The 17,522-nt window shown below is 43.7% G+C and overlaps 1 protein-coding gene across 1 annotated transcript; it reads right to left on the bottom strand.

The window, feature by feature from the left end:
• Window positions 1–332: 332 nt before the first annotated feature.
• Window positions 333–10,101, bottom strand: LOC126482165 (putative gustatory receptor 28b). The gene is made up of 2 exons (XM_050106142.1): window positions 9,913–10,101; window positions 333–680 (listed from the first exon to the last, which is right to left on the bottom strand). Exons 1-2 carry the CDS (start codon window positions 10,099–10,101, stop codon window positions 333–335), a joined length of 537 nt encoding a protein of 178 aa, XP_049962099.1.
• Between the last annotated feature and the right edge of the window lie 7,421 nt (window positions 10,102–17,522).

Below are 17,522 nucleotides of genomic sequence, written 5' to 3'. Positions count from 1 at the left end.
CCATCTTCACCAGAGGCCACACACTGGCCTGGAGCCACTGTGTGATACATGTGGTTTCTGTTCCCAACTATGAAATCACTTATAGGTACAAGCATGCTTAAGTGCCCCTCTTGCAATGTCATAATTCTCATACCTTGCTAGAAATATTCTGAGTGTTTATGCATCTGTTAACCTGACATATAGGTTGAAACCAGAAGGTGGGTTAAGCTCTATGGAGCTGGAATGGAAATCTTCGATTAGTACATTTATGATGTTTTATGGAAGGAGTGTATTCATGCATATATTGTGCGGCTAGGTAATCAATGCTTTTGTTTAGTCTACATGATAAACATCTAGTGAGTAGCACTGAACTGTAAGTAAATTACAAGATAAGTAGTGACGGCCCCAACCATGGAGAGCACTATCGTCAGATCGATTGTGAAGAAACCACATGCTGTGAAGCACAGGCGCTGGTGCATCACCTGCTGCGAGAACAGCTGCAGCTGTTCACGCAGCTGTGCGTCGCTGGTGCCGACGTCTGTGATTGGCAGCAGTGCCTTGTGTACGAGTCGAGGAATTTGGCGAGTCTCGGCAGCTGCAGCGCTGGACACCCCTGTCACAGCCAACACACAAATCACGTGAAGCAGCGCCCAGCAGCTGCTTATCAGAATCAGGAAATCCGCATGGCCATGAGATATCACCTAAAGGGAAAAAATTAAGAGTCAGACATTGAAACTACTACGTTAATAAGCTGTACAACATGCGAAATATCCATCAGTACTATTTACACACATTGGGTATTATGTATGCTAATTATTATGTAAATATTTTGGCTTTATATCTGTTACTGCTTTATGTGGTGTCTGTGTAAGGAGGGTGTGAATACGATATTCACAAGCGACTGGTTACAATGTGTGGAAAGTGTGCCAAGTCACGAAGCGTGCTCTTGCAACACGAAAACGCTCGTCCTCATATTAGTTGAAAACCACGGTTGCCGCCGCTGAAATAGGGTTCCAGCTGCCCTCACGCACTGTGGGCCCTTCTGATCACCAGGCTCTCAAGTAACCTTCTCGCTAACATTTCTCAGACTTCCAGGAACTGCAGCTAACAGTCAAGTGGTGGGTGCGACAGACACCAGATAAATGGTTCGAGAAGAGCCCACAAAAATTATAGGGGCCAAGTCAGCAGAAAATGGTGGGCGTGGAAGTACCTGAAATCTTATTGCAGCGGTGTCAGTTGTGGTTTTCCGACGCCCATAGGGATAATATTTGTTGTGTTTCAGCAGGTCTTTTGTGACGGTGCACGCTCCGAACACACGAAGAAGTATCATGTGTGAATACCTGCAGTGTTTATACCCTCCTTCCAGGAAAACCATGCCGTCCAGCAGTAGAAAAAATGAGCTGTACCGTGTAGGGATTACAGTTCTAGTGATCGACCTGCCACCTGCGGTTAAGCCACTGTACTGAATAGTTGTAGATGCTATGATAAGTCAAATAGCGTACCGTTAATCATGGAAAAAATAAAAGTGTAAATCAATACGGAGCGCCCCTTGTAATTATCTTGTTACTAAGGTGAAATCTGTTTTACCACTCATCATTTACCCATATTTTGTGTGTACTATTTCCCTAACATAGAACTATATCTGCACAGGTGATACGTCTACGTAATGGAGGTGGTGTAAAAGTAATGAAGCTCCTATTTTTCTATGCTGTGGCGTATATTCGCATGTTACTCAGTGTATCTGAGTAGAATTTTTATCTCACTCTTGGTAACTTACAATATTAGGTTTAAGTGGTTTTGTAATTCCACAGTTGGGGCTTACATGTTTTTGCCTCGTTACCTTGGCCATACCAGTCTATCTGACTTGTGTTACTCCTCAACACACTACAAGGGGAAGTACTCTCTCATCTGCTGCTGGGTATTCCTGTTTCCATTTGTGCTAATACAGGCAACATTACCTAGGCCTTTCTTACATGGAAACTGCTTTACTCGCCATGCTAAGCTACTTCATAATGGGTGGGCGCTCATAACTATGTGATACTGAAATAACATTTGTGTACAACTTCTCTTGCCGGAATTTCACAGAACACAACGCAGGCGGTCGCTCCGGTAAATCCTCTCACAGGCCAAACTCTTGACAGATCGATACAGTATTATTCACCAGTTACATTTCAGTTGGGGAGAATCTCCCACCACTCGGTCTAATTTCAAGTGCACTACCCTCGCAACATGCATCAGCCAAACAAATCATGCAGATGTCTGACCTCTTCAGTATCACAAACAAAATTGTCTCGTAACGAACTGTAACACTCAAGGAAACCTAAAAACTGTTTCATATGAGGTTTTATACGATAATCTCACAGCAGTCACTCAACAAAGAACCAAACCTCTTCAGCATCAGGAGCAAGACTGTGCTGCAATGAATCACAGTGGTGTTAGATAACCAAGCTGATTTTTAACACAGCTTTGGACGAGTTTTATTGTTTTCGCTTACCTTTTCATTGATAGGTGTACATAATTATTTCTAGTAGTTCTTTACATGGTCATGCAGTCTTCTTCAGGTGATGGCTAGCACTTGTGAAGGGAGACCCTACACTACCTTTAATTCCTTTTCAGAGCAATAATACACGCTGGACATTAAGTCTCGATCCCACTCAAAGAAATAACAGATTTTTTTTTTATTATCAGTCTTCTGACTGGTTTGTTGCGGCTCGTTAACCTCTTCATCTAAGAGTAGCACGTGCAGCCTACGTCCTCAATTATTTTCTGGTTGTATTCCGATCTCTCGCTTCCTTTACAGTTTTTGCCCCCTACAGCTCCCTCTAGTACCATGGAAGTCATTCCCTCATATCTTAACTGATGTCCTATCATCATGTCGCTTCTTCTTACCAGTGTTTTCCACATACCCTTTTCCTTTCCGATTCTGCACAGAACCTCCTCATTCTTTACCTTATCAGTCCACCTAATTTTCAAGATTTTCCTGTAGCACCACATCTCAAATGCTTCGAGTCTCTTCTGTTCCGGTATTCCGAAAGTCCATGTTTCACTGCCATACAATGCTTTACTCCAGACGTACATTCTCAGAATTTTGTTCCTCAAATTATGGCTGATATTTGATATTAGTAGATTTCTCTCGGGCAGGAGTGCCTTTTTTGCCATTGGTAGTCAGCTTTTGATAGCCTCCTTGCTCCGTCCGTCATAAGTTATTTTACTGCATAGGTAGCAGAATTCTCTAACTTCATTTACTTCGTGACCATCGATCCTGATGTTAAGTTTCTCGCTGTTCTCATTTCTACTGCTTCTCATTACCTTCGTCTTTCTTCGATTTACTCTCAGTAATACTCTGCTCTCATTAGACTGTTCATTCCGTTCAGCAGATCATGTAATTCTTTTTCACTCAGGATAGCAATCTCATCAGCAAATCATATCATTCATATCATTTCGCCTTCAATTTTAATTCCACTCCTGAACCTTTCTTTTATTTCCATCATTACTTCTTCGATGCACAGATTGAACAGCGGGAGCGAAGGGCTGCAGCCTGGTCTTACCCCCTTTTTAATACCAACACTTCGTACTTGGTCGTCCGCTGTTATTATTTCCTCTAGGGAGTTGTACATACTGTACATGACCCTCCTCTCCCTGTAGCTTACCCCAACGTTTCTCAGATCTCGAACATCTTGCACCATTTTATACTGTGGAACGGCTTTTTCCAGGTCGACAATACCTATGAACGTATCTTTATTTTTCTTTAGTCTTGCTTCCTTTATTAACCACAACGTCAGAATTGCCTCTCTCGTGCCTTTACCTTTTCATAAGCCAAAATGATCGTCACCTAGCTCGTCCTAAATTTTCTTTCCCATTCTTCTGTATATTATTCTTGTCAGCAACTTGGATGCATGAGCTGTTAAGCTGCTTCCGCGGTACATCTCGCACCTGTCAGCTCTTGCCGTCTTTGGAATTATGTGTTGGATGCTTTTCCGAAAGTCAGATGGTACGTCGCCAGAGTCATAAATTCTACACTCCAACGTGAATAGTCGTTTTTTTTCGACACTTCCTCCAATGATTTTAGAAATTCTGATGGGATGCTATGTATCAAAGTTCAAATGTGTGTGAAACTTATGGGACTTAACTGCTATGGTCATCAGTCCCTAAGCTTACGCACTACTTAACATAAATTATCCTAAGGACAAACACACACACCCATGCCCGAGGGAGGACTCGAACCTCCGCCTGGACCAGCCGCACAGTCCGTGATTGCAGCGCCTTAGGCCGCTCGGCTAATCCGGTGCGGCTGCTATGTATCCCTACTACTTTATTTGATCTTAAGTCCTCCAAGGTTCTGTTAAATTCTGATTCTTGTACTGGAGCCCCTATCTCTTCTAAATTGACTCCTGTTTCTTCTTCTATCACATCTGACAAAGCTTCTCCCTCATAGAAGCTTTAAATGTATTCTTTCCACCTATCCGCTCTCTCCTCTGCATTTAAGAGTGGAATTCCCGTTGCATTCTTGTTACCACCCTTGCTTTTAATTTCACCGAATATTGTTCTGACTTTCCTACGTATTTTTTCTATTTCTTGACATTTTTCATGCAGCCATTTCGTCTTAGCTTCCCTGCACTTCCTAATTATTTCTTTCCTCGACGTCTTATATTTCTGTATTCCTGAATTTCGCGAAACGTTTTTGTACTTCCTCCTTTCATCGATCAGCTGAAGTTTTATTTATGTTACCCATGGTTTCTTTGCAGTTACCTTCTCTGTACCTATGTGTTCCTTTCCAACTTCCGTGATTGCTCGGCTTAGAGATGTCCATTGTTCTTCAACTGTATTGCCTACTGAGCTATTCCTTATTGCTGTATCTATAGCCTTAGACAACTTCAACCGCATCTCGTTATTCCTTAGTGCTTCCGTATCTCACTTCTTTGCGTATTGATTCTTCCTGAATAATCTCTCAAACTTCAGCCTACTCTTCATCACTACTACATGGTGATCTATGTCTGCTCCTCGGTACGCCTTAAATCCAGTATCTGATTTCGGAATCTCTGTCTGTCCGTGATGTAATCTAACTGATATCTTCCCCCATAACTAGGCTTTTTCCAAGTATACCTCCTCCTCTTGTGATTTTTGAACAGAGTATTCGCTGTTACAAGCTGAAACTTGTTACAGAACTCAATTAGACTTTCTCCTCTCTCATTCCTTTTCCCAAGCCCATATTCTTATTCTCTTCTAACCTTTTCTTCTACTCCTTCCCCTACAACTGCATTCCAGTCTCCCACGAATATTAATTTTCATATCCCTTTACATACTGTAACGCCCGTCCAATATCCTCATACACTTTCTCTATCTCTTCATCTTCAGCTTGCGATGTTGGCATGTGTACTAGAACTATCGTTGTCGGTGTTGGTTTTCTGTCGAGTCTAATAAGAACAACCCTAACGCTGAACTGTTCGCAGCAACACACTCTCTGCCTTACCTTCCTATTCATAACGAATCCTACTCCCGTTACACCATTTTCTGCCGCTGTTGATATTACCCTGTACTCATTTGACCAGATATCCTTGTCTTCTTTTCACTTCAGCAGTGGACCCCTACTACACTCCTGGAACTTGAAATAAGAACACCGTGAATTCATTGTCCCAGGAAGGGGGAACTTTATTGACACATTCCTGGGGTCAGATACATCACATGATCACACTGACAGAACCACAGGCACATAGACACAGGCAACAGAGCATGCACAATTTCGGCGCTAGTACAGTGTATATCCACCTTTCGCAGCAATGCAGGCTGCTATTCTCCCATGGAGACGATCGTAGAGATGCTGGATGTAGTCCTGTGGAGCGGCTTGCCATGCCATTTCCACCTGGCGCCTCAGTTGGACGAGCGTTCGTGCTGGACGTGCAGACCGCGTGAGACGACGCTTCATCCAGTCCCAAACATGCTCAATGGGGGACAGATCCGGAGATCTTGCTGGCCAGGGTAGTTGACGTACACCTTCTAGAGCACGTTGGGTGGCACGGGATACATGCGGATGTGCATTGTCCTGTTGGAACAGCAAGTTCCCTTGCCGGTCTAGGAATGGTAGAACGATGGGTTCGATGACGGTTTGGATGTATCGTGCACTATTCAGTGTCCCCTCGACGATCACCAGTGGTGTACGGCCAGTGTAGGAGATCGCTCCCCACACCATGATGCCGGGTGTTGGCCCTGTGTGCCTCGGTCGTATGCAGTCCTGATTGTGGCGCTCACCTGCACGGCGCCAAACACGCATACGACCATCATTGGCACCAAGCCAGAAGCGACTCTCATCGCTGAAGACGACACGTCTCCATTCGTCCCTCCATTCACGCCTGTCGCGGCACCACTGGAGGCGGGCTGCACGATGTTGGGGCGTGAGCGGAAGACGGCCTAACGGTGTGCGGGACCGTAGCCCAGCTTCATGGAGACGGTTGCGAATGATCCTCGCCGATACCCCAGGAGCAACAGTGTCCCTAATTTGCTGGGAAGTGGCGGTGCGGTACCCTACGGCACTGCGTAGGATCCTACGGTCTTGGCGTGCATCCGTGCGTCGCTGCGGTCCGGTCCCAGGTCGACGGGCACGTGCACCTTCCGCCGACCACTGGCGACAACATCGATGTACTGTGGAGACCTCACGCCCCACGTGTTGAGCAATTCGGCGGTACGTCCACCCGGCCTCCCGCATGCCCACTATACGCCCTCGCTCAAAGTCCGTCAACTGCACATACGGTTCACGTCCACGCTGTCGCGGCATGCTACCAGTGTTAAAGACTGCGACGGAGCTCCGTATGCCACGGCAAACTGGCTGACACAGACGGCGGCGGTGCACAAATGCTGCGCAGCTAGCGCCATTCGACGGCCAACACCGCGGTTCCTGGTGTGTCCGCTGTGCCGTGCGTGTGATCATTGCTTGTACAGCCCTCTCGCAGTGTCCGGAGCAAGTATGGTGGGTCTGACACACCGGTGTCAATGTGTTCTATTTTCCATTTCCAGGAGTGTATATTTAGATAGAGCCTTTGCATTCTCTTTTCTGATTTTATAATTTCCCTAAAACGTTGAAGCTTCAGACATTCCACGTCCCGACTCGAAGAGCGATATATTTCCATTGATTTTTCAATATATTTTCGTGGTAACCTCGCCCTTGGCAGTCCTCTCCTGGCTATACGAAAGGGGGACTATTCTGGAATACTTTGCCAATGGAGAGATCATCATGTTCAATTACAGGCCACACGTCCTGTGGATACACGTTACGGGTCTTTCATGCAGTGGTTTCCATTGCCGTCTGCCTCCTAATGTCGTTGATCATTGCTGATTCTTCCACCTTTAGGGGCAGTTTCCCACCCCAAGGACAAGAGAGTGCCCTGAACCTCTGTCCTCCCTTATGCCCTCTGTGACAAGGCCGTTTGCAGAATGAGGGGTGACTTCTTATGCCGGAAGTATTCGGTCGCCAATGCTGATCATTAATCAAAATTTAAACAGCGGTGAGATTCGAAACCGGGACCTAAGATATTTTGATTATGAATCAAAGACGCTACTCCTAGATATATGTAATTCATAGTTATAATCCCCTTCTGTGATGACGTGGATCTATTGTTTTAATTCGGATAATCAAGCTGAACACTTATCGATTTCAGAACATCTGGTAATTTAAGCACCTCTTATGTTAACTGGAGATGAGTTCATTCGAAAATTTCACGTACCAGCACGAAGAAAAGCAAAGATCTGGTAGCTTAAGAATAGTTTCCAAAGGACTGGAAGCTTTGGAGATAAATCACGCTCCGGCAGACCTTCAGTTCCACAATATTCTTTTCAGCAAACCGAAGAAACAGTGGAAAGAACTGAAGTATAATAAACGAGTTAGAGGTGCCAAAATCAACTATTTTGGAAGTGTTACGCATTACGCTAGAGAGGAAACCATACCACATTCAGGTGCTTCTCAAATTAGAACATGAATTTTACAAAGCTGAACAACTTGTGTGTTACAGCTCAATAAGAGGCTTTTGTAAGTCGTCTCTGCTAAGAAACCCTTAACGCGCCATATTACCCAAGGTTGTTGGTTGATGGGCTTATTCTGGGAGGGGACCAAACATCGAGGTCATCGGTCTCATCGGATTTTGGAGGGATGGGGAAGAATGTCGGCCGTGGCTTTTCAAAGCAACCATCCCAGCACTTGTCTGAAGCGATTTAGGGAAATCACAGGAAACGTAAATTAGGATGGGCGGACACGGCTTCGAACCGTCCTTCTTCCGAGGCATACCTGTTGACATACCCAGTATCTCCCCACACCATGATTACAGGAGTCAGAGCGCCACAGGTCTCAAGAATCGCCGATTACTGTTACATTTCACCGTCTGCGGTCAAAAGTAGAAGTGAGACTCATTTACGAACACTACAGATGTCCACTCAGTGTTCGAGATGATTTTCTTTACACTATGTAGTTCTCTGTTGTCTGTGTCATGGTGTTAGTAGTTAACAATCTAACCTGAGTTTGCATTAATATGTTCCCTAAAGTTCACGTGACATCCTGTCGGTTAAATCTGCGCCTATTATGTGCCTGAATGACATAGTCTATCGAACTGTCTTACACTCTCAACGTAGTGTAATCCTCGTGGGTGAACCCATGCCTATAGTTTTTTTCACTCTGTTGTCCAGAGTCCTCGTTGGTACTCGTTCCGTGGTAGTTGCTCTACAGACCTGCGTTATCTGTCGGCAGTTTATTCCCACGCACCTGATGCCAGTGATTCGACCTTGCTGCGCCTTGAGACCGAGCGGTTCTAGGCGCTTCAGTCCGGAACCGCGCTGCTGCTACGGTCACTGGTTCGAGTCCTGCCTCAGGCATGGATGTGTGTGTGATGTCCTTAGGAGTTCTAAGTTCTAGGGGGCTGATGACCTCAGATGTTAAGTCCAATAGTGCTTAGAGATATCTGACCCATTTTTTTGATTCGACCTTCTACAGCCCAAAAGGCGGCAATAAGCTGGTTGTGGACGCCCTATGGACGTGCTGTGTTTACTATCACAAACTAATAATTTCTGTTAAAGCTGGAAAAACCCAACAGCCATCGTGCACTCGCACTATTTTTCATTTGTAGCAATCGCTTTTACCTACGTTGAAATTACTGTCAATAGTTTCACAGAAGGATGAATAATCAATGAATATAACCCACAAATATGGAGACACTGAAGTATCAGTTTGTTAGTGATCCGACAAGGAGTTTACGGTGCAGCTTTTTTCGTCACTGTATTTATTTGAATAGCCGATCTTTATAGTTGTACCAATTATATAATTTACAATGTAACACTTAATAAAGGAATTGATCTTCGGTATTCACATTAAGGAACAAACGCTACCTTCCGTAATTTTCAGATAACTTTTACAAATATTTTTCTAATACATTACGATCTTCTGCTGACTCCTTTATCCAGTTATCGACGACATTATCTGCAAATCTCTTGTCTTTATGCAAATGGTGAAACAAATTTTTGTGTATCAGTTTATGCTAACGTATCCTGTCTGTGAAAACTGCAAAGATTGCAAACCTTCCTAGTACCCTGTAGTCGAACGTCCTCGTACCTCATGTTACATACTGTAATTGCCCCAATGAAATCAGTATTTAATAACTGAGCCGGCTTGGTTACGCTTTAGAGAAGAAGAATGTGACGAACCAGAAAAAGTCGCATTTTAGATACATCACCGCCTACGAAGACGGTAATCAGTGTCGAGCTTAGCGCAAATAGAACGAGACAGCAATGAAAAAGTGTCTTTGACGTTCTCTTTGAAAAAACAAAAGAACTATTTGTTAAGGATAGCATATCCTGCTAACCTGGTAATAGAACGGGACAGCAAGGAAAAAGTGTATTTGATGTTCTCGTTAAAAAAAACAAAAGCAGTATTGGTTAAAGACAGCAAATCCTGCTAACCTGGTAACGCAGTTTGACGGCCAGCATGAGGTTCAGCGCCGAGATGAAGTGCACGAAGTTGGCGGCGAGGCTTCCTAGGAGGGGCAGCCCGTACGCCTGGTCCACCAGGGCGGCGGCGTCCAACAGCGAGTCATGAGCTTCCCGCAGCGACCGCACGGCTCTCGCGTCGCCACTGAGCTGAACATACATAGCTGTAGCTGCCGTAGAAGCTGATTATACAGCTCTAAGAGAGCGAAAGTCTACTGTCTCTGGGTGCCCGGCATAACTAGAACATGCAGCAAAATTGTTCGTCACGCTTGGATGTTTCTATCTATTGTCTCCTACACTATCTAAACCCAAACATCGTTTGTAATTACCGTGACACCGTCGGAAGGAGAGCGATCACTATATCAATGTACAACAGGCTCCAATATGGAAGATATGTTGACCAGATCGCGGTTAATAAATATCGTGATTGCACGTTTCCGCAAAGTTAGATCGTCATCTTCAGACCTTCGGATATGTGAATTAAACTACTGGCCATTAAAATTGCTACACCACGGAGATGACGTGCTACAGACGCGAAATTTAACCAACAGGAAGAATATGCTGTGATATGCAAATGATTAGCTTTTCAGAGCGTTCACAGCAACGTTGGTGCCGGTGGCGACACCTACAACGTGCTGACATGAGGAAAGAAATGGTTCAAATGGCTCTGAGCATATGGGACTTAACATCTACGGTCATCAGTCCCCTAGAACTTAGAACCACTTAAACCTAACTAACCTAAGGACATCACACAACACCCAGTCATCACGAGGCAGAGGAAATTCCCTGATCCCCCCCCCCCGGGAATCGAACCCGGGAACCCGGGCGTGGGAAGCGAGAACGCTACCGCACGACCACGAGCTGCGGACTATGAGGAAAGTTTCCAACCGATTTCTCATAGAGAAACAGCAGTTAATCGGCGTTTCCTGGTGAAACGTTGTTGTGATGCCTCGTGTAAGGAGAAGAAATGCCTACCATCACGTTTCCGACTTCGATAAAGGTCGGATTGTAACCTATCGCGATTGCGGTTTATCGTATCGCGACACTGCCGCTTGTGTTGGTCGAGATCCAATGACTGTTAGCAGAATATGGAATCGGTGGGTTCAGGAGGGTAATACGGAACGCCGTGCTGGATCCCAACGGCCTCGCAGTCGAGATGACATGCATCTTATCCGCATGGCTGTAACGGATCGTGCAGGCACGTCTCGATCCCTGAGTCAACAGATGGGAACGTTTGCAAGACAACAACCATCTGCACGAACAGTTCGACGACGTTTGCAGCAGCATGAACTACCAGCTCGGAGATCATGGCTGCCGTTACCATCAACGCTGCATCACAGTCATGAGCGCTGGTGTACTCAATGACGATCCTGGGTGCACGAATTGCAAAACATCATATTTTCGGATGAACCCAGGTTCTGTTTACAGCATCATCATGGTCGCATCCGTGTTGGGCAACATCGCGGTGAACCCACATTGGAAGCATGTGTTCGTCATCGCCGTACTGGCCTGATTGTACGGGGTGCCATTCGTTACACGTCTCGGTCACCTCTTCTTCGCATTGACGGCACTTTGAACAGTGGACGTTACATTTCAGATGTGATACGACCCGTGGCTCTACCCTTCATTCTATCCAAGCGAAACCCTACATTTCAGCAGGATAATGCACGACCGCATGTTGCAGGTCCTGTAGGGGCATTTCTGGAAAATGTTCGACTGCTGCCCTGGCCAGCACGTTCTCCAGATCTCTCACCAATTGAAAACGACTGGTCAATGGCGGCCGAGCAACTGGCTCGTCACAATACGCCAGTCACTGCTCTTCACGAACTGTGGTATCGTGTTGAATCTGCATGGGCAGCTGTACCTGTACACGCCATCCAAGCACTGTTTGACTCAATGCCCAGGCGTATCAAGAACGTTATTATGGTCAGAGGTGGTTGTTCTTGGTACTGATTTCTCAGGATCTATGCACCGAAATTGCGTGAAAATGTAATCACATGTCTGTTCTAGTATAATATATTTGTCCAATGAATACCCGTTTACCATCTGCATTTCTTCTTGGTGTAGCAATTGTAATGGCCAGTAGTGAATAAAGCCCTTACGTACGGCACATTGTCGTATGGTCATTGGAAACCTATGATTTTACCTCCAAGTCTTCAGTGGTCAGATGGCACCGGGATTTACAATTCAAATACCTGATGACCTGAAGATGGCAATGTAACTATGCTGAAACTAGTAATCAAGATTGTTTCATCTGCGATCTGGGCAGTGAAACTTCTATTCTGGAACTTTTTTTTACATCAGGCACCTGTATTACTATTTTAATAAAACGATCGCATACTCGAAATCCCAGTGGCAGGTTGCTTGTGTGATGCCTTCCAGGGGAAACAAAGTTGTGGTTTTCAGTACCTCATATGACCATTAACCTAAATTAAGAATTATAAATTCCGTCATACACTACTCATTAACAGGTATTACATTATGTTCAAGGTTTAACACCGTACAACCTATATTAGAGTTATAAAATGTGTATTTCTTTTTAGGGCAGCGTAAATGACAATGCACACATTACTCAGAACCAGATAATCAGTGCAGTAAGCGACTTCCAACAAATTTAATGCATAGTTCGAACTCTTTGGAAACGTTTTCTCGCTGACTTCCCCAACAAGATAATGAAAGGGAATAAGTTTACTTTTTATTAAATTTTCGATATTCATGCAGTAAAAGTTCTAAATAAGCCATAACTTTATCATTTATAGCTTCTTCACTACTAATTGTATTCCCACCACATTTTACAGATACTATCCAGAAATACCAATCAAGGAACCTGCACAGTTATATCAATGTACGGCGTGTAGTTCACGAAATATGTAGTAAACACCGATATGTGTGCGACACAAGCTTTTCTTAAAATGCGGCACTACTTATCCATAGCATACTCATTCACTCTTTGATAATGAATTCACTTAGCGATTTCCAGTTAATATTAAACAAGATCTTTTTTAAGTGGGAGTCCTACACTGTTAAGAGCAGCGAGTGACGAGATACCGAATGTTTTTAGATAAGCTAAATGAAATTCAGGGAGCACCAAAAAGAATCACTCGGTTCGGCACCTCTATAATTTGAAAATATTAAACATATAGCCGCGAGGAGTGGCTGCTCGGTTAGAGACGCAATGTCACTGACTGCGCGACCTCTTCCGCAGGAGATTTGAGTCCTCCCTCGGGCATGGGTGTATGTGTTGTTCTCAGCATAGGTTAGTTTAACTGATGTGTAAGTCTAGGGACCGATGACCTCTGCAGTTTGGTCCCTTAAGGTCTCACACACATTTTTGAATAAACATATAGAATGAATTTTGTTTTTTGATGTACGGAAAATTCAAAAAGTTTTTTTAATAGTATTTCAAAGGTGTTTAATATGCCCCCTTGAGATGCACGGCATATATCACTGCGGTATTCAAATTGTTTCCACAATGCAGCGAGCATGTGATGAATTACATCTTCCACAGCAGCTATTATGTGATGTCTCAGTTCATTCATCGTTGTGGGTAACCGAGGACCACAGACAGTCTTTCATAAACAACCATAAGAAATAATCATATACAGGCAGGTCCGGTGACCCTGGTTTCCAGTGATGCAAGGCTGAATCATTTGGTCCAGTGAGTCTGATCCATCATTTAGTAATACTTTGATTTAGTGATTCCCGCACTTTAAGATGCCACTGTGGCGGTGCTTTACCCTGTTAGTAAATGAAGTCATTCGAATCGGTCTCCAACTGTAGAAAAAGGAAGTTCTCAAGCATATTTAGATATGTGCTTCCTGTAACACTGTTGTCGGCACAGAAAAATGGAACGTACACCGTTTTCCGTGAAACTGCGCAAATCACAATAAATTTTGGAAAGTCCCTCTCATTTTGTACAACTTCATGTGATTGGTTCGTACCCCAAATTCCCACATTATGATGATTCACTTGTCCAAGTAAATGAAATGTTGCCTCGTCGCTAAATACTAAGCGTGAAAGAAAACTGTCATCCTATATCTTCCTGAGAAGGAAATTACAGAACTCCATACGTTGTTGTTTATCGCCCTCGTGAAGAGCTTGCAGTAGCACAGTTTTCTATGGTTTAGTGTATAAAAGTCGACGCAACACACGCCAGACGGGATCATGTTGAGCTGTCAAGCTGCACGGCAAACGTATTTCTGCTGACTCCTTGTGAAACTATGGTGGATGCGTTCGACGTCTGTGTCAGTCACTTGGGGACGGCCCGGCGGTTTGCCTCTACACAAACAACCTGTTTCTCGGAATTGTTCATGCCATCATCCAACGCTCTGTTCTGTTCTAGGATCCACACCATACATAGTACGAAAGTCACGCTGAACAATTACTACTGACACACACTGCGCCAAACGTAGAACACAAAACGCTTTCTGTTGCCCTGACACCATTTTTACTACAACTGATGTCGGTTCACACTGCTGGTACCTAGCGGAAACGATGTAAAACTCGAGAGTTTGCTCTTTCCAAAAGTATTTTATTCACGCACATATCTCAAGTAACATATTTTCTTAAACTGGATGATTCTTTTTGTACACTCTGTATATTATGAGTGAAATCCGTACGGAGTAGTGTTGACTCCAGACTTAACGAATCGTACAGTAACCAGAGGTCTTCTCATACTGCAGAACAGAAATAGTATTCATAGGGATATAATTTTCGGGAAAAGCACAGAGAATTGTAAGTGCAGAATGTTTACCCGTCCAGTTTAGACAAAATTCGTACACATACCGCAATAGCTGCAAACCGAGAAGCAATTTAAAACATTCATTTTTATTTTCTATTTCATTACGTTTCATTTCATTACGCCTTTTGTATACACTCATTCTTAAAATGTAATGAACGATTTTAGTTACGTGTTTTCCAAATAGTTGATATGCCCCGCCACGACGTCCCTCCTATGCCATCCTCTCCATCTTAGAGTGCACTTGCATACCAAGTCCCCCATTATTTGTTTGGTAGATTCCAATTACTTCCTCTCCAGTTTGCGTTCTCTACAGCTCCCTCTGGAACCACGAATGTTATTCCCTAATGCCTCCACACATGTACTATCAACCTCCCACTCATTCTTGACAGTGTTCTCCATATTTGTTTCTCGATGATTCTGCAGATAACTTTTCTGCACACCTCATTTTCAAACTCTTTTGCAGCACCAAATCTCAAAATCTTCCATTGTCTCTTGTTTCAGTTTTCCTATTGTTCATGATTCAATAGCATACACTGCTGTGCTCCAAACCTTCATCCACAGATATTTCTTCTGAAATTAAGACTGATACTTGATATCAGTAGACCCATTTTGGACAGGAATTACCACTTTGCTTGCGCTAGTTAGCTAACTATTAATGTCTTGTTGATTGTCGTCAGTGTCTTATTTTGCGTCCATTGTAGCAGAATTCCTTAATTTGACTACTCTGTGGTCACCAATTTTGGTGTTAAGTTTGCCGCTAGTATCGTTTCTGCTACTTCACGTTAATGTAATGGAATATAATTATACTGGGTGTTCGGAAATTCCCGTTACAAACTTGTAGGTCTTGTAGAGTCGAGTAAGCCCATAGTGTTTTGAACAGGAACCCATGTCCGGAAACGTCATTCATCGATGCAACATGGCGTCAAAGGTATAGGTGCCGGCATCTGTAAATATATGTGTACCCAGGACGATTCCGTGATGATATTACTTTCAAGGCTGATGGAGAACGTTAAATGTGTCAATCTGAGGTAAAGATACCACTACCGGAAACAAACGGTTCGAAAGTTATAAGCGAAACCCGTTCTGACACCTTGATCGTGGAATACATGTAATGGTGCTGCTGTTACTAAGATCGTAGAGTAAGCATCTTTCAGAGGTTGCAGAATATATCAAAACATGAAATAATGTCTAGTAAGCATGTGCTCTAAAATGCGTTCCTTAAGATCGATGACTACTTGTTAAATAGAGGAGATGTGTTTTGCACTTGCGAAGATGAACAAGTGCTCATAGCTCACAGGGTACGCACTTCCATCCCATGTTTACTAGACATTTTTCCTTCTTTTGGTCCATACTGCCACTTACGAAAGTTCTATACACTAAATTCTTAGCTGTAACAGTACCAGTACATATACTCCACTATATATGTTTTAGCCTATAACTTTCGACTCTATCCCTTTTAGGAAAGGGACCCTTACCTCATATTGATACATTTAGCCTTCTCCCTCATCGTACAAAGGTATTAACGTCATCACCGGATCACGCTGTATATACATACATTTATGGGTGCCGGTGCAAGTAACTTAGACACCGTGTAGCGTCGCTGGATGAGGTTTCCAGACAGTTTCCTATTCAGAATATTATGCAGTCACTCCCCTCTACACGCCCAAAAAATTGTATCGGGAATTTCCGAGTACCCCGTTGAAGAACTTCGAGCACAACAAAGAGACCTTGATGTCTGAAATCACAGTTACAGCCAACGCTCATTGGTCGTTGAACTGCGTGAATATCGGAAGCATTCGCTTCTGAGACCTCTGTATGCCAATGGCTACTGACGGTTACGGTATCCACCCATTCGTCGACCCCCTTCCAGAGCGTTCAGCGTGACAAACAAACACAGACATTACCGCAGAGCAGCAAGGGACAGCAGCATTTGAACTGGTACGAACAGGCTCTTCATCGTTCGAGAAGCTTAAGCAACAAAACCACGCCCAGATTTCATCAGTGGCAGCCCTGGAGTCTTCGACGTAAGAACTTCTCTGAGGCTATAGATATTGCGATAAGTAATAGCTTAGTAAGAAGTTCAGTTAAAGAGGAATGGGCATCTCTAAAAACGGCAGTCATAGAAGTTGGGAAGGAAACTGTTGGTATACAGTACTTAACTGGAAAGAAACAATGGCTAACACAAGAAATACTTCAGTTCATTGCTAAAAGAAGGAAATACAAAAACGTTCAAGGCCATTCAGGAATACAGAAATAGAAGTCAAATAGGAAATAAATAAATAGGAAGTTCAGGGAACCAAAGGCGAAATGGCTGCCTGATAAATGTGAAGAAATCAAAATCGAAATGATTGTCGGAAGGATTCACTCTGCATATAGGAAAAACAAAACAACCTTCGCTGAAAATTAAAAAACGGAAAGGGCTTTAACATTAAGACTGCAATGGGAATCCCACTGTTAAATGCAATGAACAGGTCGGATTGATTGAAATAATACATTGAAGGTCTCTGTGAAAGGCAGGACTAGTCTAATGTAGAAGAATAAACAGGAGTCGATATAGAAGGGATAGGAGATCCATTGTAGAATCTGAATTCAAAGGAGATTTGGTAGACATGAGATCGAATAATGCAGAAGGGATAGGCAACATACCATAAGAATTTCTAAAATCATAGGGAGAAATAGCTACAAAACGACTAGTAACGTTGGCGTGGAAAATGAATGAGTTTGGAGATATGCCATCTGACGTTCTGGATCATATAATCCAAATAATTTCGAAGACTACAAGAGCCAACAGGTGCGAGAATTGTCGCACAGTCATCTTAGCAGGTCATGCATCCAAGCTGTT

The sequence above is a fragment of the Schistocerca serialis genome, chromosome 5, assembly GCF_023864345.2.
Source record: "Schistocerca serialis cubense isolate TAMUIC-IGC-003099 chromosome 5, iqSchSeri2.2, whole genome shotgun sequence".
Lineage (NCBI taxonomy): Eukaryota > Metazoa > Arthropoda > Insecta > Orthoptera > Acrididae > Schistocerca > Schistocerca serialis.
The sequence above is the reverse complement of the archived record's forward strand: the minus strand, read 5'-3'. Positions and strand labels throughout refer to the sequence as shown.